Source organism: Rhinolophus sinicus, linkage group LG01 (assembly GCF_036562045.2).
Source record: "Rhinolophus sinicus isolate RSC01 linkage group LG01, ASM3656204v1, whole genome shotgun sequence".
Lineage (NCBI taxonomy): Eukaryota > Metazoa > Chordata > Mammalia > Chiroptera > Rhinolophidae > Rhinolophus > Rhinolophus sinicus.
In genome coordinates, this window is record NC_133751.1 from 176,112,662 (window position 1) to 176,138,856 (window position 26,195).

At 36.4% G+C, this 26,195-nt stretch overlaps 1 protein-coding gene across 3 annotated transcripts in view; it reads left to right on the top strand.

Annotated features, from left to right (window-relative positions):
- Positions 1 to 26,195, top strand: part of CCDC150 (coiled-coil domain containing 150) — a 74,803-nt gene that overhangs the window by 45,058 nt on the left and 3,550 nt on the right. The window contains exons 14-24 of one of the 3 annotated variants that reach the window (XM_074339585.1): positions 3,613 to 3,696; positions 4,444 to 4,551; positions 10,068 to 10,196; positions 11,082 to 11,251; positions 12,395 to 12,488; positions 13,895 to 14,064; positions 15,180 to 15,306; positions 22,170 to 22,364; positions 22,797 to 22,865; positions 22,963 to 23,124; positions 24,860 to 24,946. In XM_074339585.1, the coding sequence (XP_074195686.1) occupies positions 3,613 to 3,696; positions 4,444 to 4,551; positions 10,068 to 10,196; positions 11,082 to 11,251; positions 12,395 to 12,488; positions 13,895 to 14,064; positions 15,180 to 15,306; positions 22,170 to 22,364; positions 22,797 to 22,865; positions 22,963 to 23,124; positions 24,860 to 24,946 (1,395 nt within the window). Of the gene's footprint in view, positions 1 to 3,612; positions 3,697 to 4,443; positions 4,552 to 5,617; positions 5,936 to 10,067; positions 10,197 to 11,081; positions 11,252 to 12,394; positions 12,489 to 13,894; positions 14,065 to 15,179; positions 15,307 to 22,169; positions 22,866 to 22,962; positions 23,125 to 24,859; positions 24,947 to 26,195 lie in introns of those variants that run through there. The other 2 variants (XM_074339589.1, XM_074339581.1) reach the window with 2 other exon arrangements.

Here is a 26,195-nt window from a genome sequence, read left to right on the forward strand (position 1 = left end):
GTCACCTCCGTCTCAGGGCACCACCCCTGTGGAAGGATGTGGTGGGCAATGGGGTTCTGAGCCTCAGAAATCCCGTGTTGCCTCTGCAGCCAAATGCAGAGCTGTGTGCATCAGCAGCCCTATGTGCTCGTGCTGGGATCAGCTGCGAGGTGGGGGTGGGGTAAACTGGGATAGGTGGTTGATGTGTTTGAGACTTTGTTCTCCTCTGAGTAATGGCAATTGCAACACACAGCTGCCTCAACCCTATAGCTCCTCCCTTGTCACTGGAATTAGCTACATTGTGCATTTCCCATTCAGGAACTGTCTCTCTAGTTCTCAGGAGTGTTGATATTCTGCTCTTTTAATTTGATACTGCTATCGTTTTTTCTGAGGCCTGCCACTAACATTGGGAGGGTGACAGCGAGGCGAGCTCTGGGAGGTTGGGGAAGGCAGCCAGGTTCCATGGCTTGGTTTTCTGCCTAGCAGACCACAATTGTAGCACTTCTGTACTCGGTCTTTGCCTCTGCCTTGATCGCTGGGTTCAGCCTTACTATATGCTGTTCACTCAGGCAGGATTGTTCGGGGCCACAGAGAGTGCACCTGCAGTCCTAATCCTCCCCCCTCCCAGGACTACAGTGATCTCTGGGCCACACTGGCAGCTCCGGTCTCTGCACTTCTCCCTTCCTTCCTTCCCTGTTCACCTTCATGTTTCAATGTGCAGATCTCTCAGATGTGTTTGTATGTTGCACAGGGAATCCTTTGTTGAATTATAGCTGTTCAACTTGTTGTAACTTCAAGGGGAGAGATCAAGAGGGACCCTTCATGCCGCCATGTTTCTGACATCATTCGATTCTAGCCTTCTAGTTTTTGATAGCAGTCTACATTTCCCTAAAGCTATTTTGAAAACAATACTTTATTGGTCTGCATGCTTTAAAAAATATTTCTCTATATGGGAGCAACACATAGCGTTTTTCTTAATCTTAAAAAAACAACAAGGTACGCATATGTATATTATGCGTGAAATATTGCTCTGATAGACAAATAGTTAGATGGCCGTAATAGTTCATAACACTAATACCTAATATTGGGTATACATTTTTATATTAAATGTGCATAATTTTAGGGTAGATGGTATACAAGGACTAATGATTCTCTCTGGCTTTTCCTACATTTTTATCAAGTCTAGAATATCTACAATGGCCTAATTCTTTGAGTGAAAGAAACTACAAAGGAGAAAACAATCCAACCTAGTATGACCTCTTGTAGAACATATGTTCTCATGAAAATATTTTTGAACAGAGGAAAAAATGAGTTATATGTTATTATATAGTAATCTAGTTTGGAATGTGTTTTTGCTTTTACATGGAAACAAGTGTGTTGGCTTCACAAATCTTGAAATAAAGTGCACTACAGATGTCAGAAATAGTGAGGGATATCTCATGTAAATTAATATCTCTAATATGTGATTTCATCTTTATCAACTTGCCTAAAGTTGAACATAAAAGAAATGTCTAAGTTGGGCTTTAAGTGATTAAAAGGCCCCGTATTCTGTTACTCATAGATACAGCAAGTGTAAGCCAGAAATAGTGAATTATGTCAATATTTACCAAGACATGAACTCCATGTTCACTACAGATTATCCATAGTGCAGCTAGTCTGCCTGAGTGATTAAGAAATTGTGTTCTCAGCACACTTTGCTTGTGTCTGTATTATCCCCACAGTTGAGTTTGTGAAGATGAGTTTGACATATGGCAAATATCAGTATTTCCTGTTATTAAAATATAACACTGAAATTGATTGTGGAAGGTGAATTTTCCATATTCAATCCCCAATAATGTTCTTAAAGTACCAATAAGGCCCAAAATTCAATCAAAAGAACTGTATTAATTCTTATTTCTTCTGATAAAATTTGAGGAAAAAGACATGGGAGGGAAATGTCATTAGTAAAGGCTGTTTGATGAAAATATGTAATTTCATGAAATATAGAGCGTTCGGTAATGTTTGTCCCAGAAAACACTGTCCTGAGTGTTTGATCAGTGAGTTTCCAACCAATGTGCATTATTCAGAGATTTTTAATTTGTCTTTTACTATGGTAACAAGCATCTCCAACTGTCCGAATGGTTGTGATAATCTGTACCTCCCGTTTTCTTCAAGAAGTATATAATCCTCAAACTGTATATCTGTAACCATTGATATAGCCACCCCACGTCTGGATTGGATCACAACCACAAAGGAATAATTAATATAACAAAAATGGAATTAATAAACAAAGAAGAACAAACTCTAGAACTCTTAAGTTACCCGTAGTTTCATTAGCAGTCTCCCTACATGTTGCCTGTTAGGACTGTGATTGATGAGGGAAAAACTAAGAGGCAGTAGTAGCAAATACAAGAGAATACTGGTTTCATTACTATAGAAATGGTATGGGTGTAAATACTTGTTTAAAAAGGAAAATTTGACTCCAAAGGCAAGGGAAGTAAAAGCTAAAATAAATGAAGGGGACTATATCAAACTAAAAAGCTTCTGCACAAAAAAAGAAACCATTGACAAAATAAAGAGGCAACCAACCAAATGGGAGAGGATTTTTGCAAACAACACCTCTGATAAGGGGTTAATATCCAAAATATGTAAAGAACTCATACAACTTAACAACAACAAAAATAATCCAATTAAAAAGTGGGCAGAGGACCTGAAAAGACATTTCTCCAAAGAGGACGTACAAATGGCAAATAGACATATGAAAAAATGCTCAACATCACTAATCATCAGAGAATTGCAAATAAAAACCACAGTGAGATATCACCTCACCCCAGTTAGAATGGCTATCATCAACAAGACAAGTAGTAGCAAGTGTTGGAGAGGCTGTGGAGAAAAAGGAACCCTCATACACTGTTGGTGGGAATGCAGATTGGTGGAGACACTATGGAAGGCAGTGTGGAGGTTCCTCAAAAAATTAAGAATAGAATTACCATATGACCCAGCAGTCCTGCTCCTGGGTATCTACCTAAAAAATCTAAAAACATTTATCCATAAAGACATATGTGCTCCAATGTTCATTGCAGCTTTATTTATGGTGGCCAAGACATGGAAACAACCAAAGTGTCCTTCGACAGATGATTGGATAAAGAAGTTATGGTATATATTCACAATGGAATACTATTCAGCTATAAGAAAAGATGAAATAGTACCATTTTTGACAACATGGATGGATCTTGAGATTATAATGCTAAGCGAAATAAGTCAGACAGAAAATGTAGAGAACCATATGATTTCACTGATATGTGGTATATAAAACTGTAAACAACAAAAAACAAGACAAACAAATGAAGAAACAAAAACTCATAGACACAGACAATAGTATAGTGGTTACCAGAGGGTAAGGCGGGGAGGGGGTGGTAGAAGAAGGTAAAAGGGATCAAATATATGGTGATGGAAAGAGAACTGACGCTGGGTGGTGAACACACAATGTGAGATATAGATGATGTATTACAGAATTGTACACCCGAAATCTATGTAACTTTACTAACCATTGTCACCCCAATAAACTTTAATGTAAAAAAACAAAAAATAAAAAGGAAAATGATTATTCCCTTCTATGCCTAGAGGTACTGATCCCTGTGTTTACTTTATCAGCTTGCCCAGCAGCAGGTGGATGTGATCTTGGGGAAAATTACTGAGAGTAAGAATAAACTGGCCTATGAAAAGGGAAAACTCCAGGTATGAGATTTTATTTTCTGACTTTTGTTGTCTAATTTTTAAATGTCAGTTGTCAAACTAAATATTGCTGGATTTTGAGAGGACCTAGCTTTGTCATTTGCTAATTCTATAACTTTGACAAGCCTTTGAACCTCCATGAGTTTGTTAACCACATTAAAATCTGGGTGGCTTCTGTTCACATACCTATTCCCAAATGATAATTTCCTCTAAAGACAAAGATGTGAGTAGTCATTTTTATGAGGTAGTTTTAAAATATAATTCAGCATATAATAATTCTATTTATTCAATTTTTATCATTCTGTCAGTAAAAACACAAGACTGTCTCCTCCTTGGACATTAACAGTTCTAATTATCTATATTCAAAAAGGCTTTTTTCCTTTAAAATTGGAATTTATTACCCAAAAAGGCCCACTGTTATATTCGTGAGTCATGTTAATTTAGAGTATCCATAAGCAGTAGAAATCAAGTGAGTTATCTCTGCTCTGTATATGTAAATGGACACAGCCTACTTTTAGCTGTTGAAATAGCTGCATATTTCAGTTGAAATACCATTCTTTGCATGATTAGAAAAACTTAGGATTAGTTTTTACAAGTTTTGAGGATTTTTGCAAAACTCATGACATCTTTTTTTTCTTTTGGAGTATATAAATGTAAATATATATAGATATATATAGAGATATAAATATAGATAGGTATAAATATCATTAACGAGGCTTATTTTTATTATTATTCTGTTTTTTTTCCCAGATAAAAGTTAAACAGCTGGAAGAACAGCTACATTCGTTTACTGAAACTTGTTCACAGAATGACCATCTACGCAAGTTGAATAAGGCTCTAGAGGGCAAATATACTCAGGTATGATTAATACCTACAGCTTGCTGTTAAATTGTTTTAGTTAGTCTTTAAGAAATTGATGCCTTTCTCCCCAGCTTATCTTAGAAGCCCAGAAAAATGAATATTCTGTCACTTGACTCAGTTCAACAAGCATTTTTTTAAACACCCACTGTGTACACCATTCTGCTAAGCCATAGAGGAATTCATAAAGATGCCTAAAGCAGGACTGCGACATTCACCTTGCTTCTGCTCTAATTGGAGGCTTAAGAATGTGCTCAATAAACTTTATTGTAGAATAGAAAGTTATGCCTTTCAGAAACAAAATAGACTGTATTATGACATTCATGGGGAGCACATTATGGTGGAAGCATTCAAAAATGTTTTCATAGAGGAAGTGGTTTTTTTTTATTTGAACCCTTTTAATACTTTTGGCAGACATGAAAAACAAGTATCTCTGGTTTTTGAATTATAGGCAAGCTCAGAGCTCAGTACCAACAAGACACACCTGCAACAGACAGCGTAATTGAAAGAGGTAGAGCAGGTGCTTACTTGTCCGCCTGGTGGCTACTGAGATTGAAAGCCTTTTGTAGGTCACATAACATTTTAACAAATGAATACAGAAAGTTAGATAAACAAGTTATATAAAACACATGTGAGGAGAATAATCCAATAATGTGTTACAGAAAATGATTCATTTCAATGATTTACAAATTTACCACATATGCAATTCAAAAACTCTTTAACACTCAGTATAAGCATGTTGTGTAACTTCTGTATCTATAACATTTGTAATTGTATATCCTTGGTAACCAGAGAACCGGAATGTATCTCCAAATGGAATACTGTTAGGGTCCTACCATCTGATTGTACTGGTGAAGGGGGCCTCATTAGATCCTCTCTCCGACAGGGAATTTGATTTAAGGTCTGCTTCTTCACTAGGACATACTTTACAGTGTGATTTCTGGAACATATTTTCACGTATTTTCCATCACAGCTTCATTTAGAACATGTGTTGTTTCTCTTAAAAAGAGGTCACTCTTTTGAAAAATTACTCTATGTTTAGTTGATTTTATTGTTTTAATTGGTGATGCCTCCAAGAAAAAGGAAATCTCCAGAGAGGCCTGCATCTTCGAAATTCCTTGAAAGTTGTAGACCCAGTATAAAGGAAAAAACTGCATCAGTTGCTTTACCCAGTGTTATTCCAAACTCTACACGCCGTGTGACCTTTGCACCTAATCTGACTTCTGTGAGATCTTCTCAGGAGATTGGAGACTCAAGAATCTCTCTAAAGACTCTTTTGAATGCTATTAAAACCATGGAGGGAAGACTGGAAGGTAAAATAGACGTTCTTGCCTCAAGACCATTAATAAATGATGAGTCATCAAATTTTCCTAAACAGGATTTGGTAAGTGAAGACCACAAATTAAATCATAAGGAAATTTCAGATTTAAAGAACAGTGAAGAAAAGTAGTAACAATCAAGAGAGATAATGTCTGGAGGTATGAGTAATAACAGGAAATTAGGTTCTTCATAAATTAGGGAAAACTGACGATGTAGCTCAAAACTATCATTTGGCTATCACATAATTTTTGTTTTTAGACATAGAAATATCAGATTTGGATTAACAGTTTTTTTAAATCTAATTTTGATTTTTTTAATTCAAAATTTCTACCTAATCTTAATGTTTGCAGTAAAATGTTTGGATAAAGCCTGATTTTAAAATAGAAATACATTAATAAAATACATTAATAAACTATTGGAAAATATTTTCCAAAGAAAACTTTTTAGAGCATCTATCTTAGCTTGATACTTAAACTTAGAAGGTACCATAGCTTGTCTGTAAACATTTTTGCTAGTGGCCTTTTCATATATATATATATATATATACACACACACACACACACACATATATACATATGTATATGTGTGTACACACACACACACATATATATATATATATATATATATATAGTGTTTCCCCAAAAATAAGACCTAGCCGGACAATCAGCTCTAATGCATCTTGTGGAGCAAAAATTAATATAAGACCCTGTATTATACGATATGATATGATATTATATTATATTATACTATATTATATAAGACCGGTCTTATATTATAGTAAAATAGTAAAATAATTTATATTAATGTTTGCTCTAAAAGACACATTAAAGCTGATTGTCCGGCTAAGTCTTATTTTTGGGGAAACACGGTATATTCCTTATAAACACTGGTAAAATTCCAAAAACTATACAGTTGACCCTTGAACAACATGAGGGTTAGGGACGTCGACTCCCTCCCTGTGCAGTCAAAAATCTGTGTGTAATTTTTGACTCCCCCAAAACTTGTCGCCCCTTGGTATCCGTGGGGCATTGGTTCCATGATCTCCCATGAATACCAAAATCCACAGATGCTCAGGTCCCCTATATATAATAAAATGGCATAGGTCAATGCATATGGTCTGCCCTCCACATCCATAGACACCCAACTGTGGATCAAAAACAGTACAGGATTTATAAAAGAAAATTTGCATGTAAGTGGAACCACACAGTTCAAACCCCTGTTGTTCAAAGGTCAGCTGTATCATTATGTACTTTTCTAGAACAAAATCTAAAACAAAAGATTTTCAGAACTTACAAGTTGGCATTCTTAGTTGTACAATTCTTACAAGTTGTACTATTGTATATTGTGTATTACAAGTTGTACTATTCTTAGATCCTTACAGAAAAAGTTAAAGTATTTTTAAATGTTACAGGTGAAAACTTTTAAGGAAGTATAATAATGTTGAGGAAGATATGGGGAAAAGACATTCTTGTTGCTGTTGGAAGTATAAAGTAGTACAACACCTGTGGAGGGCAGTTTGGCAATGTTTATCACTTCACCCCACAATTGCACTTCTAGGACTTTTTCCTACAGATATAGTAGCTTGTATATATAACATGGTTATAAGTTACTGAAATGTTCTTTCTTAATAGCAAAAGACTGGAAGCAACCAAAATTTCATCAGTAAGAGACTGGCTAAATAAATCATGGTGTATCCATGGTTTGGAATACACTTGAAGACAGATAGAGAAATAAATTATATGAACCACCCAGTTCAAACCCATATTGTTCAAGGGTCAACTGTATATGCATATGTATTTACTTGTAATGCATAGAATATCTCTGAAATGAATCATAATAAGTTGGCAACATTATTTTTGGAAGGACACTGGGTGGCTGGGAGATTTTGCTTTACCCTTTCATACCTTAAGAATAAAGTGTATGTGCTGCTTATTCAAAATAATTAATTTTATGAACATTTAATTTTCAACAAAAGTGAGAGAAAGCATGGTCTTTTCAATAGATGGTGATGGAGTAATCAGATACCCACATTTGAAACAAATAAAATCTTTGAGCCCTACCTCACACCAAGTATAAAAATTAACTCAAAATTGATCAGAGCCCTAAATGTAAAACCTGAAACTATAAAACTTATGGAAGAAAAAATAGGTGGCAATTTTTGCGATCTTGGATTCCACAAAGATTTCTTAGATTTGACATCAAAAGCATGATCCATAAAGGAAAAAAAAATGGTAAATTGACAGCTTATGCTCTTCAAAGACATTGTTAGGGAATGAAGAGATAAGCTATAGACTGGGAGAAAATATTTGCAAATCTCATATCTGATAAAAGCCATGGCTCCAGAATATATTCAGAACTCATTAAGACAGAACTATGAAACAAAGGGCAAAGTATTTGAACAGATAGTTCACTGAAAAAGATATGTGGATGTAAGTATGTACTTAAATAGATGTTAAACATCAATCATTAGGGAAATGCAAATTAAATGTAAATTAAAACCACAATGAGATACTACCACACACCTACTAGAATATCTAAAATTGAAAAATTGATCGTACCAAGTGTTAGGATGTGGTGCACCTGGAACTCTCATACACTTCTGAAGGGAATGTAAAACGGTATAACCACACTGGAAATTAGTCTTTCTTTAAAAGTGAAACATACTACTACCATATGACCCAGCCATTTGACTCCGTAAATACCTACCAAAGGTAAATGAAAGCATATGTCTATCAGAGACTTATACACAACTGTTCACAACAGCTCTATTTGTAATAGTGTAAAGCAGGAAGTGAATCATGTGTCCAGGAGGTGAACTGTGATGTACCATATAATACAATACTGTTCAGTAACAGAAAGGAATTAACTATTGGTATATGCAAAAAATTGAATGAACCTCAAAATGATTATGCTGAGTGAAAGAAGCCATTCAAATAAGAGATTATACAATATGATTCCATTTATATAAAATTCTAGAAATTAAAATTATTGTGACAGAAAACAGATCAGTGGTTGCGTTGGGTGGAGGTGTAGGAACAGGGAGAGAGAAGGGGAATAGATTACAAAAAGGCATAAGGGAAATTTTGGGATGATGAACATGTCATTATCTTGATTATTGTTTCAAGCGTTTTTATACATGTCAAAATTGTACACTTTAAATATATATATAGCTTATTGTACATCAGTTATACTTCAGTAAAGCTATTAAAAGAATAATGTGAATATTATGTCTACAGAAGTTATACTAAAATATTTAAAATAACACTCTTGAAATGGCAAAACTATGGAGATAGAGAACAAATTAGTTGTTGTTAAATCAGGAATGGATTCGGGGAGGGGATGAATACAAAGAAGCAGCAAATACAAAGAATACAAGTGAATTATTTTGTAGTGATGGAGTAGTTCTGTATCTTGATGGTGGTGGTCACACAAATAACGTGCACGAGATCCAGTTGCATAGACCTATGTGCATGTACACACACACAGAGATGAATGTAGCTTTAAAAAGTGGCGAAACCAGAGTAAGCTCTGTAGTCTGGTTAATCTAGTTAGTAGCAATATACCAAAGTTTCCCGGTTTTGATGTGGAGCCCTCAGCAATGTAAGATGCTGTCACCATTAGAAGCAGGATGACGAGTACATGGGACTCTTTGAACTAGTTTTGCAACATCCTGTGAGTTTGTAATGTTTTTTAAAGAGTAATATTTAAAATAGTATGAAGATCATTTAAAATGATTGTGTAGATAGCCTAAAAGTGTTTCAGGGATATAAAATATACTTCCGATTAGGATTCATTCTTCTGTGACACTGTTTTCGTGACACTATTAGGTACTTACTTATCTTTGCTTTTATTATATTTGTGCATTTATATTATATTTTTTAAACTTCATGATAATCAATTTCTCTCCCATTTTATATGTTATGTTCACCGTCTTATCTCCCTTTGCTCTTATTCTGTACTACCTTCATGGAAATTGACATATATTAGGTTTGCCCATGTTTATTCACACAAATTCATTTTTGCTTTGTAGTTTTCTTTAAAGGGAAAAGCAGCTAATGAAGCTGGTTTTATTTATAATAGATAAGCATATTTAATTAAACATTTTAAGTTTGGTGTCTAAATTCCTGTGTCTTTTTCTAATTACTGATTTATTGAGCTTTGGAAAAGTCATTTATCGTTCCTTTTTTTCTACTAAGGTAAAATCCATTCTTGAAAAGAATGAAGAGGAGCTCTCACAAGCCATGAGGTGTCGTGATACAGCCCTGAAAGAGAGTCAGAAGTTGAAAGGGGACCTCGAGGCTTTAGAGGACAGAGAGAACAAGAAGGTAAGGCATTGGTCCTTTCTGAACATCTGTTACTGGGGAGTGGTGCTTACGAAATCTTTCCTAAGCCATATTCATTTCTTGTTATCTTTAGTAAGAATAAGGACTGATCAGAGGAGGATTTTTTCTAATGAAAATATCTCTTTGGAAGAGCTTTAAAATCTCTTCCTTAAATATATATAATTTAACTCCCAATTGTTTTTCAACTTCCTGTCTTAAAATAATCAAAAGTCCTAATTTTTTCTGTTGAAACACATCTAACCTTGGTAATAACCTGCCTACTTATGCTTTATTAACGTGATATTAACTGCTATAATTTCACGTTAAATTAAACCACTAAATGCTTTCTACCTACCAGTGCCTGTGCTTAGAGAAAACAGGTCACATCTCAGACTTCTCCTTGACAGGAGGTGCTAGGTGTTGTCTCTCTGAAGAGGGCTGTGAGTTATGTCATGCTTCAGCAGCTTCCTCTTTCTCTTACGGTCTTTATTCCTGAGATAATCCTGATGGGTTTCAGATGTGTTCTCCTCATCTGCCCTCATCGTAAGATAGCTGACCAGGGCCAGAGCAGGCTAGCCTGGGACCACTTCTAGACCCAAGAAATGGTTGATCCTCATGTTTCCAGTTACTACGTATATGTGCTGTGACATGACAATAGTTGGGGAGCACTGCAGAGTTCTCCATAGGATCCATGGGATCTGGGGTCTAGTTTTCTTTTTCTCAAAGTCACAATAACTTAAGGAACAAAATAAAATATACTTTAATTATTTCTCTTAGCATTCTACCATGCCTGCCTTCCATACTCTTTCCAAGAAGTAATGGGACTCACCAGCAGCAGAATAACCAAAAAAAAATCAAATATCTTTGTCTGGTTTCATTTCCTATTAGGTGGAAAACTTTCAGCGACAGTTGGCAGAAGCTAAAGAAGACAACTGCAAAGTTACAATCATGTTGGAGAATGTGCTGGCTTCTCACAGTAAGATGCAAGGTGCTCTGGAAAAAGTACAAATAGAGCTTGGGCGGAGGGATTCAGAGATTGCAGGCCTCAAGAAAGAAAGGTACTGGAGTTTGTTTTTCTGCCTTTGTAAGTACTGGTGTTTTTCTGCTGCACTGTAGTAAGGAGCCATGTGCAGTCAAGAAACCAAGTCTCTCTATATTGTTTCATTTGTGAAAATCTAGTAAAATGGTGTTTAAAGAACTAGTTTAAAGTTAGGGAAAATCTGGAATTAGAAATTAATATGATTTCCAAAAATTCTAATTTCCCATATTTTATAATGATGTAAAGGAGTCTGTATTCTAGAAATTCTTATCATATACTGTTATTTCACCCCTGCTGTTTTCTGTACCATTTAAACCTGCCCTTGGGTCAGGTTTACCATTACAGAGTAGTAATTGTCTGTAATAGTAATTACTATTACAGAATAGTAATTGTCAGGATAATTGAAGGTAAGTGCCTACATTAGTTTGAATTATCAATTTATGAGTGTCCTATTTAAAGATTAATAATTACTTTGGATGAATCATTCTGAGAACTACTTCTAGCCATGTTTTGTAAATATTCAAATGTTTCAAAAATTATGTAAGAGTTTTCCTTTTTGGTGAATGAACAAAGGTCTGAGTTTAATAAGGCCTCTAAAATATATTGTAATGTGTATGTTAGTGGTGCATATTGCCTCTGTGAGGGAACAAGTGAGTTTTATATTCTTCATTGTGCTTATCTTTATTTTTTTTACATATTATGAATGTGTATTCTAAACTTAAAAAATTCAAGGGGATGGTATTAAAAATATTGTTTACCATTCACAGTAAAATTCAAGGTAGCTGCTATATTTAAAAGCAAAAATCTGAACAACAAGCCAATTCATGTACAGGTGATATATTTTTGTACTGCTGATACATATTTATAAAATATATGTATAATAAAATTACCAGCCTGTAAGTTAGTTATATAGTTTCATATATCAAGCCAAACTGAATCATAGTGGGACAAGTTTTGAATCCATTGGAGCCTTAATTTCTTAACCTAAAGCTGAGGCTACTAATTGTCATCTTCCAACGCACAGACACTCTGAGTGTCCATAGCCTACCTACTATGTGTGCTATCTGAGTTTCTTGGAAGAAGGGTGCCCTGTAACTCCCAGTGGTATCATTCCTACATGGTTCTTTTCTATAGTCACTCTTTCTGTGCTTTCCATTTCTAGGGCTCTAAATCAGCAGAGGGTGCAGAAACTGGAAGCGGAAGTGGACCAGTGGCAGGCCAGAATGCTTGTCGTGGATGCACAGCACAACAGTGAGGTAGAGGCCAGGGTTTTATAGGTGATAACATTCATATTTTTTGTTTTATTGGGATGTTGCTATGTTGGAAAAACAGAGTAAAACAGTCAGGTAAATTTCTTTTTCCTTCAAGTCTGAGTTTTGGACAGTGACATATTTACAAACGGGAAAAGGGTCTGCAGTCTTACAGGAAGTCATTTATTGGGATCAAAATTATGCAATTCTCTTTGTCTTATATGATTCACATTCTTTTCATTCATTAATGCATAAATGATTGCAGAAGTTAAAGGGCTTGGAGAATAACTTACACCCTCAGTCAGAGTGCTCCCACTACTTATAAGGTGACACATACTCTCGTGTGCTCACAGGTGTATGCACACAGGAATATGTATCTACACATAATACACATGGGTAGTTTATATAAATAAGCTTTTTCTGGAAGGATATACAAGGAATAGTTGCCAGTTCTTATCTCTCTAGGCAATGAGACCAAAGGCCATAGGATCAGGAAAGATAATTTAACTACTTTAAAAATTTTTTAATTAGAGGGCCGGCCCGGTGGCTCAGGCGGTTAGAGCTCTGTGCTCCTAACTCCGAAGGCTGCCGGTTCGATTCCCACATGGGCCAGTGGGCTCTCAACCACAAGGTTGCCGGTTCAATTCCTCGAGTCCCGTAGGAGATGGTGGGCTCTGTCCCCTGCAACTAAGATTGAACACGGCACCTTGAGCTGAGCTGCCGCTGAGCTCCCGGATGGCTCAGTTGGTTGGAGCATGTCCTCTCAACCACAAGGTTGCCGGTTCGACTCCTGCAAGGGATGGTGGGCTCTGCCCCCTGCAACTAGCAACGGCAACTGGACCTGGAGCTGAGCTGCGCCCTCCACAACTAAGACTGGAAGGACAACAACTTGAAGCTGAACAGCACCCTCCACAACTGAGATTGAAAGGACAACAACTTGACTTGGAAAAAAAAAAGGCCTGGAAACACACAGTGTTCCCCAATAAAGTCCTGTTTCCCTTCCCCAATTAAAAAAAAAAAAAAAAAGATTGAAAGGACAACAACTTGACTTGGAAAAAAGTCCTGGAAGTACACACTGTTCCCCAATGAAGTCCTGTTCCCCTTCCCCAATAAAATATTAAAAAAAAAAAAAAAAATTTTTTTTAATTAGAATAAAGTTGGCTCTATTTTCCAAAGCTCTCTAGTGACCATCGTGGCACACCCTTCACATTGCCTTCGAAGAGTCTCCAAATCAATGTCCATAGTAAGTTCGCACATCCTTGTGTGTATTCCAGGCATCTGGAATCTCTGGTTGTGATTCCAACTAATTATTGTTTCAGTGACACTTGATGATACAGGGTCAGGAGTGAATAAACAGTATTATAGACATCTTGCATCTGTTACAGTGGAATTAAAAACCCTCTTTCTTTCAGATGGAGCCTCTACAAAAATCTCTAGATGTGGCTAGAGAAGACAACAGGAAACTGGCTATGAGCCTGGAGCAGGCTCTCCAGACAAATAATCATCTGCAAACAAAGCTTGACCAAGTCCAAGAGAAACTGGAAAACAAAGAACTTGAACGACAGAATTTGGAAACCTTCAAGTAAGAGCAGTATAGTCACAGTGAAACTAGGGAAGAGCCTCTGGGAGAGTAAGTTTGGCTCATTCACATAAACCAGTTAAACGCTTTTCTCCTCCTTTGAACTAGTACTCCCAGCAGATGCATGTTAAGGAGGCAGGCGCAGTTGAGCAGCAGCAGATACTACCTGGCTGGGGGGACATGCTCATTTTCCGCTCCTCCCTCGTCTAGTATCAAGCTTCTGCACATGGAAGTTAAACCAAAATTTAAAGATTATTGGTTGGAAGGGACACTTGCATATTTCGTCCAAGCATTTTCTTTTAAAAGCTTATGTGTCCTTTACAAGTATGACTTGGAAAAGGGATAACAGGAGCCGGGATGGGTTATTCCCATCTAGGAGTGGAACGACTCCGTCTAAGCAGAGGCTAAACCATTCAAATGGCTTTCAGTTTGGGCCTGAGATTAGTTAGGTCAAACCATCAAGTTCAGGTCAAGCCACTCAAGTTTTGTCTTAAACTATATCTAGGTAAATATGATTTAGATATTAGTGACATTCCATGAAAATTTATACCCAAGGAAAATGCAATGTACACATACATCTTTATTGCTTTCGGGTAGTGAACATATAGACATATGAGATAGGCACTGTGTTTCCCCAAAAATAAGACCTAACCGGAAAATAATCCCTAGCATGATTTTTCAGGATTACATCCCCTGAACATAAACCCTAATCCATCTTTTGGAGCAAAAAATAAAATATAAGACCCGGTCTTATTTTAGGGGAAACACGGTATAAGTTAAAGCAGAGAAGGTATTTTTTGGATTTGTGATCTGTGCAAATTTTAAATTCTGATGAAATGTTGTTGGCTCAAGACTATTTATTAATGGTTAAAACAAAAGCATGTGTTTCATTCTTTTGGTTGGATCTCTATATTGAATGATTTTTCAAATGCTACAGATAATGCTTTTGTTAGTTCTGTCAGTGAGCTCCAGCTCAGTGAGGCTCGCCTGGTGGGGACTGATCTGCTTCTCTTTTGTAAATCACATACCTTCTGGGAAGTTGCACATTCCCCTCCAGGTGTTTCTTACCTTCTAAGATAATTTCTAAAGGTGATTTATCTTTGTCTTTTTTAAAACAGAGAACGGATGACGGAGGAATCCAAAATGGAAGCAGAACTGCATACTGAACGCATAGAAGCTCTAAGAAAGCAGTTTCAAACAGAGAGAGACACTGCAAAGAAAGCAGCACAACGGGAAATGGCTCAGGTATGGAGTCAAGTGACAAAAAAGTTTCTCTCTAAGCTGAATGCTTTTAAGAGGAGAACCAGCTAAAGGATGCAGTTATTCTTTGGCTCTTTTAATCCCTCTTGACCAACAAGCCAGATGCAGTCAAGCCATCTCTGTGCAGTTTATAAACGGACACACACAAAAAACCAGTTTCTGATACACAGTTCTCTGTCCAATGAAGGAAGCCTTGATGAGAGTTTTTCCACTGGAGAGTGATAACCAGGTAGGAGAGAGGGATAGCATCCATCATGTATTTACCTTCTCCTGAGAGGCACATATAAAAGCAGTAGAAAATATATGGTCCATGCTCTGGGGTATGCTAAATGACACTTGTTTAATTGTGATCTCCACTCTTTACATGAGACAAATAGGGAAAACATCAGAGCACCTTCCTTGGACAGCTAGAGGCTGTGTACAATTTTGAAGGAATTTAAAGTTAGGGAAATTTTAGGCTGGTTGGGTGATAGAAGAGAAAGGGAAGCTAGATTGAGACTGACAGGGCTGGGATGCCCAATGTAAAAGGACAAGCCAAGCTTAGTTACAAAAATGAATAAGACATGTGAGCAAATGAAAAGGATTTGCCTCTCTTGATAAGAGCAGAGACTTGGGGAAATGTCTGAGAAAGAGTGGCTAGCATATAGATGGGACCAGAGTTAGCCTTGACTACCTGCAGGTTGGATGTGAACTATCAGGCAAAAGTGGAACACGATAGGTTTCTGAGAAGCGAGGCGGTGGATGGAGGTAATGATGTAAGCACATTTTAGGAAGGCTGGTCTGGCAGCAGTGGAGAGAAACTGGAGACATGGAAGCTCAAGAGAACTAGGGCAGTTGCTTCGGGCTTTAGATGATTAGACCAAATAAAGTAGTTTTGTTGAAAATAGAGAATAAGTAAATCAAAAAGCCATTTTAACAGAAATATCAGACAAACACTAAATGTATCATGAGGAAAGGGGGGAGAGGGATTAAAATAACTCTTAGACTTGGGGTAGTTGGTCTGTACTTTGCCAAATTTGGTGCATTTAGCAATTGCAATTTACAGAGACCATTCACAAAATTGAATTCAGCTATTTGTAGAGTGCTTTGTAAATTGCAAAGCACTATATAAATATTAAAAATGTTATAAAAACCATTGTCACCCCAATACGTTTTTTTTAAATGTTATAAAAAGAAAATTCTGAGGGAAACAAAAAGGTACACTGAAATTAAAGGTACTTTTAATCAGAGATAGTTGTTCAAAATACTTAAATTGAAATGCTTTTAACAAGGATCAGTGAAAATTGTGAACTTGTGAGACTAGGAGAACACAGAGTGACCTCAGTGAGCAGTTTGCAGGGAAGGTCTAGAGCACACTGCATAAGTCCCAGCTCTACCTCTTATTAGCAATGCGCTAATTTACTATCTGTGCAAATGGCTTAAGAGTCAGTTTCCTTAATCACAAGATGGAAATCATAGCTACTTTCCAGGTTTCTTTTGATGGATAATTGGAAAATACACGTAAAGTAATTATCACATTGCCTGAACATAATAAGTACAAAGTAAGTGATAGTTGTTAAGGCTTAGATAGTTTTAGGCAAAGCTGTGATTGAGGTATTGGTGGAAAAATCTAACTTAGGGGATGTCAAGGGTGTATCAGGTGGATGACCTAACCAGTGTTAATCAGATGATTCCTGATGTGTTTAAGTTTCCATTTCTGGGAGAGCCAAAACTGTAATTAAGTCTTGGTTTGATAACCACCAATCTGTTGTCTGTATCTATGACTTTTTGTTTGTTTTAATTTGTTACTTTTTTGCTTTGTATTCCACATATGAATGAAATCAGAGTTTTCTCCTTTTCTGTCTTATTTATCTCACTTAGCTTAATAACCTCAAGATCCATCTATGTTGTCCCAAATGGCGACATTTCATCTTTTTTATGGCCAAATAGTATCCCATTGTCTATATGTACCACTTCTTCTTTATCCATTCATTCATTGATGAACACTTAGGTTGTTTCCATATGTTAGCTATTGTAAATAATGTAGTGAATATAGGGATATATATCTTTTGAATTAGTGTTTTCATTTTCTTCGGATAAATACCCAGAAGAGGGATTTCTAGGTCATATGGTAATTCTGTTGTTAAGTTTTTGAGGAAACTCTATAGAGTTTTCCATAGTGGCAGTACCAATTTACAACCTCAACAATAGTGCACATGGGTCCCTTTAATCAACATTCTCTCCGACTCTTGTTATTTCTTGTGTTTTTGATAGTAGCCATTCTAACAGATGTGAGTTGATGTATCATTGTGGGTTTGACTTGCATTTCCCTAATACTTAGTGACGTTAAACATCTTTTCATATGCTTGTTGGCCATCTGTATGTCTTAGAAAACTGTTCAGATCCTCTGCCCATTTTTTCATTGGATTATTTGGTTTTTGTTGAGTTGTATGAGTTCTTTATGTACTTTGTATATTAACCCCTTGTAGAATGTATCATTTTGCAAATTATTCTTCCCGTTTGATTGGTGCTTTTTTGTTTTGCTGATGGTTTCCTTTGTTATGCAGAAGCTTTTTCATTTGATTTAGTCCCATTTGCTTGTTGTTGTTCTTGTTTCCCTTGCCTTTGGAGTCAAAATCACAAAAACACCACTGAGACCAAGATCCAGAAGTTTAGTGCCTGTGTTTTCTTCTATGTATTTTATTGTTTCAGGTCTTACATTCAAATCTTTAAGCCATTTTGAGTTATAATAATTTTTATGTATTGTGTAAGGTAGTGGTCAAGTTTCATTCTATTACATATGGCTGTCAAGTTTTCCCAACACCATTTTTTGAAGAGCCTTTCCTTTCTCCATTGTATATTCTTGGCTCCTTTGTTATAAATTAGTTGCCCATGTATTTGTAGGTTTATTTCTGGGCTCTCAATTCTGTTCCATTGGTTTGTGTGTGTTTTTCTGCCCATGCCTTACTATTTCTAGTACAGTGTATAGTATAGTTTGAAATAGGAGAGTGATACCCCTATATGTTCTTTTTCTTAGATTGCTTTGGCAATTTTGGGTCTTTTGTGGTTCCATACAAATTTGAGGATTTTTGTTCTATTTCTGTGAAAAATATAAACCTGTGTTCAGTAGTTAGTGTTTCAGTATTGATCTCAGTATAATTTTAAAGTTTCACGTTACCAAAAAAGGTTTTGGAAACTTTTAAGTAGGCATACGATAAAGAATAAATTATTATTGAGAAGTTCATTTACAAACTTTTACATCTATTTAATTCACTTGTCCTTAACAGTTATGTTTAGATTACTCATGAAAATCTCATGAGACATTAAACAGCTAACCATCTTTCTTACTGACAAATTCTGTATGAGATAACATGAGCTAATTTGACTTTTCATAAACCTAGGTAGAATAAAAATATATTTAATTCTGATAACTCTGAAGACATGCCTGTTTTAATTAAACAAACTTAAACTAGCTGTTATTTACCAAGGATTATCCTAGATCCCATGAACTTGAAAAACATTTGGGTTAGTTTCTATATTTCTGAGAGTATACTTGATTTATATAAGTGCTTATTTTTTTTAAGTCAATTAAACAGAGCTCTTTACAAATTAATTTTGTCAATGCCATCCGGAGGTAGAATAAGAGTCAGACATTTATAACATACATACATAGACACAATTAGAGATAAGTTTTCATTTAAAAATTTTAGCTATGAGAGGTAAATACAAACTCACTAGTTTATAAAATAATAGCTGGATCCAAACTGTGTTTCTGGCAGATGGAATAAGTTAAGGTTACATGCTCAGATAGCTAAAGCTTGTTACTAATTTGTGACACTTTTAAGATTTTTCCTTAGGCCTATTTTCAAAATAGTCTTTAATTTTTTTGTTTTGTTTTTTTTCTCCTGATAAGAATTACCTTGGTTCCTGGAGAAGACCAGGTAGAATATTTATATCTCAAAAGGCACAAAGAATGCAGGTTCCACCCTGAAGGACTTTTGTTCCCTAAGTCCAGACCTTTTCCAATATCTGCAGGCCTTTTGAGATGAATATAGGGATGTATTGGGATTGGTAAAAAGGATAAGTGGGCTTTGAATTGTGTCTAGAGCTGCGTTTCTGTTCTTGTAAACACTAAATTTGTAAGACAAGTACACTTGTTTTAATTTCTCAAAGGATTGGGTTGCAACCTAATATGAAGACTGATCTATCCAACTATATTATCTTCAGTTTGCTGCTTTATATCGGGAGAAGATAGTCAACAAAGATGGAAATCAAAAGATTCCTATGTTCTAGATTTAGAGCTGTGTTTCTTTGGAATGTTTTTGAGTAAATCCTTCCACAAAGGTCTTCAGAATGTTTTTTTCTTTCCCTCTGGGTACATAGTTTAATTTTAGCTTAGAGGAGAAGGCCCAAAAAACCACTCCTATCAGGTTCCAATTCAGACCATAGATCTATTTAAAAAAATAAAAAATAAAAAAACTTTCAAATATATTGCCAAATATCAGTCAGGGCAAACAGTTAATATTCCTGGCAGTACTGAACAACCCCATAAACACAGGAGATATACCCAAAGAGGGTGCAAAAGATACCACTCCCCCAAAATCCAGAGCCACTCACAAAGATAACCAAAAGAAAAGACTTAGACAATTCCCCTGAGAGCTGGCAAGTCAGTAGGACCCTAGCAGCAAACAGGATGCAACCCCCATTTCTGCCTGGCCATGTTTTTGGGGCGCCCAACCTGATGGTTGCCAAGCCATATTCTAAGGACACAAAACCAGATAGACAAGTAGGCAGTAGCTTTCCCTGGGTGAGAAAGGATTAACAACCAATGGATACCTGAGAGCAAATTCATAAGTCACTATTCAAAGATTTAATTCTTACAGATGTTTTTTGCCTGCCTGCCCATCTGAAATTTGGAAAGAAGGGACAATGTGAAAGTTTACCTTCTTCTCTCAACCAGGCACTACAGATAGAGATATGAGAAAACTGACTTCACTAAGAATTCTCACCCTTTGCCAGTGTCTGCCAGTTTCCCCAGGATCCTGACCGTAGGTTCTGGAGTGTGTGGGATGTCCCAGTGGGTCTCAACCTGGTCACCAGAAACTGTAGAGAAGGAAAAATAATTTTTCTTCTACCCTTTATGGTGCTAGGCTGAGACCCCTTTTTCTCTAGGGCACCTTGTAAACGGATAAGCTTATCTAGGTTAAAAGTTCTCCACTGTGGCCACTGGAATTCAAAATTATCTTTGGTAAGATTAACCTGCTTGTTCAGCCATAAAACAAAATTTTATTCACCCGAGGCCTCACACTGGACCCAAGTCCAGCTTAAATCAGACCTAGTCCAACCCTGTACCCACTGTGGTTTTTAAGTTAGACCAAGTCCAATTTTGGCCAGTTTTCAGACACAGTCCAGAAAAATAAATGCTCAAGCAAAGTCTGAAAGCTCGTAAGGCAAAAGCTGCAGTGCTAGGTTCTGCGAGGAACTTACCTGTGACCTCCAGATGCATCAAGAAAGCAGGACGCTCACGGGGCACCTTTGTCTGGTTACTCAGCTCCTGGGGGCTACTAGGGTCTCCTTTGGTTCCCTGTTCTGATACCAGACTGTTAAAAGATAAACTATAATTAAACTTAAACTAGCTTTTATTTACCTAGCTATATATAATAAACTAGCTTTTATCATATATACATATGGTCACAGGAAGTGGAGTACAGCATAAGGAATAGTCAGTTTAACTGTAACAGCTAGATACGATGTCAGAGGGGTAGTAGATTGGGGGAGGGGAGTTATCACTTTGTGAGGAGTTTAAATGTCTATTACATTGTTTTGTACACCTGAAACTAATTTAAAAAATTTTTAAAGATAAGCTAAGGCATATGAACAATTTTAAGAGCTGATTTGACCAAAAATCGATTCAAATCAGGCGGCATCCAATCTAGCAGACAGAAAGGAGCTCCAAGGAGCTATATAAAATGAAAGGCTTTTATAGGCAGAGACAGTGAACAAGGAAGTTAAACCAGGCCCCCCCCAAAAAAGATTGATTACTGCAAAGTTACTTTCCTTTAGAGGATAGTAGGCATCGATCAGGCAGATCACCCAGCTAGCGTTGACCAGGCTATTCCCACTTGACTGGTTTAAGAATCCATTTGTGGGAAAACCGACCTGTAATTAAGTCTCAGTTTGGTGACACAGGGCTTAGCATAAGTGACTTAATTTTGGGCCTATTATCTTGTTTTTAACAGTAATCACTATCTCTTTTTCTACTAGACAAGTTTATTAAAATCTTTAAAAATAAAAGCCAGTATTATAAAAATACATGCAATGATAGTAACTGACAAATATTTATATGAACTATTATATAATTTAACTTCTCTAGACAAGTGGCAGAAAGGAAAAGCTTAAAGCATAGTAATGATAACTGAGCAGTTACTGGATGTCAGGCTCTACATTATCTCACGTAACTGTTATAGGAATCCTATGAGGTAGACTATTTAGACACTTTTCCAATGCTGAACCTGAGTCCTAGGGAAGTTGATTATCCAAAACTACTTGGCTAGTAAGTGGTGAAGCTAAGATTTGAACTTAGGTCTCTCTGACTCCAAAGCCACGCTCTTAAAAAGCAAATGATGAACTTATATTTACGCTGTTCATCTGTTCTAAGAAAGATTGTGTTCTTTAAGTGATTTTTCATAATTTTTAACACTAGAGTATTGCTCCACAAATCTACTTAATCAGACATTATTTGTCTCATTTACCCTCCCGTTTAAAAGAAAGGTCTAAAGAGAACACAATACAGGGACAAGGCTAAACATACACTTTCTCTTACTGAATGGAAGGTAAAAACATTCTAATTTGCCCTTTGTGTTCCACAGCTGAAGAAAGCCCTTGATGAAGCCAACTTCAGATCAGTGGAAGTATCCCGAACCAACCGAGAGCTGCGGCAGAAACTTACAGAGCTGGAAAAGCTACTGAACAGTAGCCAGGAGAAAATAAAGAATCAAAAGTCCCAAATTAAACTTCACTTGTCAGCTAAAGCATATAATGCTCAGAATATAGAGAGGATGAAGGTTGTGTGAGAAACCCTAAGTGCCCCTTTACTTCCTTAGTATCTGACAAGGATCCAGGCAGGCAGTGGGACCTAGGGGATGGTTTCAGAGCGCTAACAACCCCCTGTGTTCTGAGAATTGTAGCTACACCCGAGAAGTGGGAAGATTGCCTTGGGGGGGACTATCTCTTTTTCCAGCCAAGATACTGCTGTGTAAATGTTTGGTTTCTCATTAGCTGCCAGTGTCACTTTCTGGTTCCCCATCAGTCTCTTCCATGGTGACATTATAGGACTTTGCTCTTTGGGGGTCATTGGGCTGGATGGGAAGGAGAGCCCAGCAGAAACTGATAACTGGGTCTTCTAAGGGATTCTTTCTGTCATCCTACAGGCAAAAAGAACAAGCCACTTATTCCACTGATCATCTTTTCTATGTTATTTCCACATTTACTTTCAGCAAATAGAAACAGAATTGAGGCAAATGGAGCTGATTAAGGATCAATATCAGAAAAAAAACTATGAACAGGTAGATAAATGATTTCCACAAAAACTCTGTTTCCCATTCACATAAAATCTCAAACTTGGGACAGTTCACCACCTGCCTCCCTCTTGTGCCCTACTAGTCACTGAGTATCCAGAAGTTTGTATCTGAGATGACCAACCTACAGAAGGAGATGCAGCTCCTGGCCAAGAGCCAGTATGATACGTCAGCACGGAACAAACAGCAAGAGCTGCGACTAGAGGCAGAGCAGAAAATAAGGCAGGAACTAGAGAATCGGTGCCAGGTAAAGGTTTCTTAAGATTCACCTCAGAGATTATCAGCAAACAACATAGGCCAAACCCAGCATTAGAGCACCTGGATTATCTAGATTCTATATTGACAAGTTGTTCCTCTTAGCTAAGTCCTTAGAATCATAGCATGTAGGAAGCAGTCTGAGCTTTGAATATGAAACATGTTCTCCATTTTCAAACTAATAAAAATGATACCCATTTTTAAAACTAGAACACACATATGCAAACTACTAGTTACTATGTAAGACTTCTGAACTGAATTTCATAGTTTTTCAGGAACTTTATACTCCTCGGTTCTACCCTTAGCTCTGGTACACCTGTTGCTATTACAGGACTTTGAGCTATTCCCAACCCAAGCATAACATTATAGTACTGAAAAGGGACTTCAAGAGAGCATCAAGCTTTTTCTTTTCTTATTCCCATATCATTCAGAATCCAGTGGGTTTTTTTTTTAATTTTTCAATTACAGTTGACATTCAATATTACATTCATTTCAGGTGCACAGCATAGTGGTTAGACATTTATATAACTTACAAAGTGGTCAGACCAATAAAGCTAGTATCCATCTGACACTATACATAGTTATTACAATATTATTGACTATATTCCCTATGCTGTACTTTATATCCCCATGACTATTTTCTAACTGCCTACTTGTTCTTAATCCCTTCATCTTTTTCACCTAGCTCCCTAACCATCAGGCAACCATCAGTTTGTTCTTTATATCTGTTTCCGTTTTGATTCTTCATTTATTTTGTTTTTTTAGACTCCTCATATAAGTGAAATCATATGGTATTTGTCTTTCTCTGTCTTGCTTATTTCACTTAGCATAATACCCTCTAGGTCCATTCATGCTATTACAAATGTTAAGATTTCATTCTTTTTATGGCCAAGTAATATTCCATTGTCTATTAGTACCACATCTTCTTTATCCCATTGTCTACTGACAGGCACTTAAGTTGATTCCATATCATGGCTATTATATATGAAATGTCCTTTGTCTCTTGTGATAGCTATTGCTTTAAAGTCTATGTTGTCTGATATAAATATTGCTACCCAGTTTTTTGGTTTTTTTTAATTTCCATTTGCATGAAATATATTTTTCCATCTCTTTTAGTCTATGGGTATCTTTTGATCTGAAGTGGGTCTCTTGTAGGCAGCATAGGTATGGGTCTTGTTTTCTTCTCCATTCAGCCACCCTATGTCTTTTAATTGGAGCATTTAATCCATTTACATTGAAAGTAATTATTGATAGGTATGTAGTTATTGCCATTTTATTATTCATATTTTTTTATTTTTCCTTCTTCTTAACGAAGTCCCTCTAACATTCCTTGTAATACTGGTTTAGAGGTGATGAACTCCGTTAGCTTTTTCTTCTCTGGAAGATCATCAAGCTCTTGTTTTCCAACAGACATTCTCTGCCATGAAAGCATCCCTCCAATTTCTGGGAAAAGATGCTAATCTTTTTTTTTCAGGAGAATCCATAAATCAAACTCTGTAATGATATATATATATATATATATATATATATATATATATATATATATATATATATGAATACTGTAGGTGAAACTGAAAATAAATTTTTATCTCGTATTTAGGTAGAACCTGAAGTTAGTACCCAGTAATACTTTCATAATTTGGTTGCCCATTTATTACAAATATTAAAACTTTTTGTTCATTATGGTACATTGGGAGTTTGTAAAAATCTTTGTATCATGTTTTCAGGAATTGGAAGAAACTGTCAGACACCTGAAGAAATGTAAAGAGGCAACAGAGAATAAACTGAAAGAAGCCAGTGTGGAATCTGAACAGGTAGGCCAGGGACATGGACACAGAGACTTACACAAGTTTCCTCAGACACGACCACCTTGAAACATAAAAGTCAGTGTAAAATCCTTAACACAGTTGTCAGGAGTACGACAGGCAAGAACCAGTAACGTACTAAGTATAGTCTCTATTTTAAAGAGGAAATCATTTTTAGATGAAGATTCTGTGTCCTGACAAGAGATACTAGAATGCTGAAATATTGATTAAACCTGAAGTCTAAGTCCCTCCCACCTAATAGAAGAAGGGAAGACCAGCACGTAAGTGGATTTCAATGCATTATTGTTTGACATGAATTAATGAAAGTGGAAGCTCTTTGTTCAATCAATAACTAGAAGTGTAAAATAGATCCTATTAATTTGTGAATATGCCTTCCCTGTTCTAATATTTTAAATTTAGTTTTTTCGAAGATATTTAAAATCAAACATTTTTAGAGCTGGAAAGGATCTTAGAAATCATGAGTCTACTACAACCACCTCTCATTTTCCAGATAAGAAAACAGAGATTCTTAAGCTTTAGGTACCACAGTGACGTTTCTATCAGTTGGTCATGATTTGTCCCTTTTATAGGTAGGTATTAAATTACATGACAATGTGACTGTCAAAATGGTAATATAGAAAGAATATGGACTATGCAAACCTGAGTCTGAATGGCAACTGTGCCCTTAAGGAAGTTACATTTACTTTCTTTAACTCATCACTTACTACATCCATAAAAGTCAGGAAGTTAATACATACTACTCTGTTATTCTGATAGATGGCTCAGAGTAAGTTTCAATAAATGTTAACTGCCTTCTCATTCGCCATACAAGAGGAGACACGATGTACAATGCCATTTCAAGAATCTTTCCCTCCACTCCTGGTAAAAGTGCTGGAGAAAGGTGGGGATGGGTTGGGTTTGGTTTGGGGGGGATGGGAGTGTCACTGTCATCAGGATGTACAAACAGACCTGGAAAATATTTCAGCTTTGTAGCTTTCTAAAAGTTAAATGACAAGGGGAACTCTATTTTCTTATCTCACTCTTTTGTACCCACACTATGACCTGCCTAATATAGGACAAGTACATAGTAGCACATTGTTTATTGAGTATTATATGGCAGGCACCAGGGGATGGAGATGTGAGGCCCTCTCAGACTTCAGATTCAAAACACAAAAATGCTGTCCATGAAACAAGTCATTTTACTTATTATGCTAGTAGAATATGTTCTGGAGCTGTTTTGAAGCAATATTCATATAAA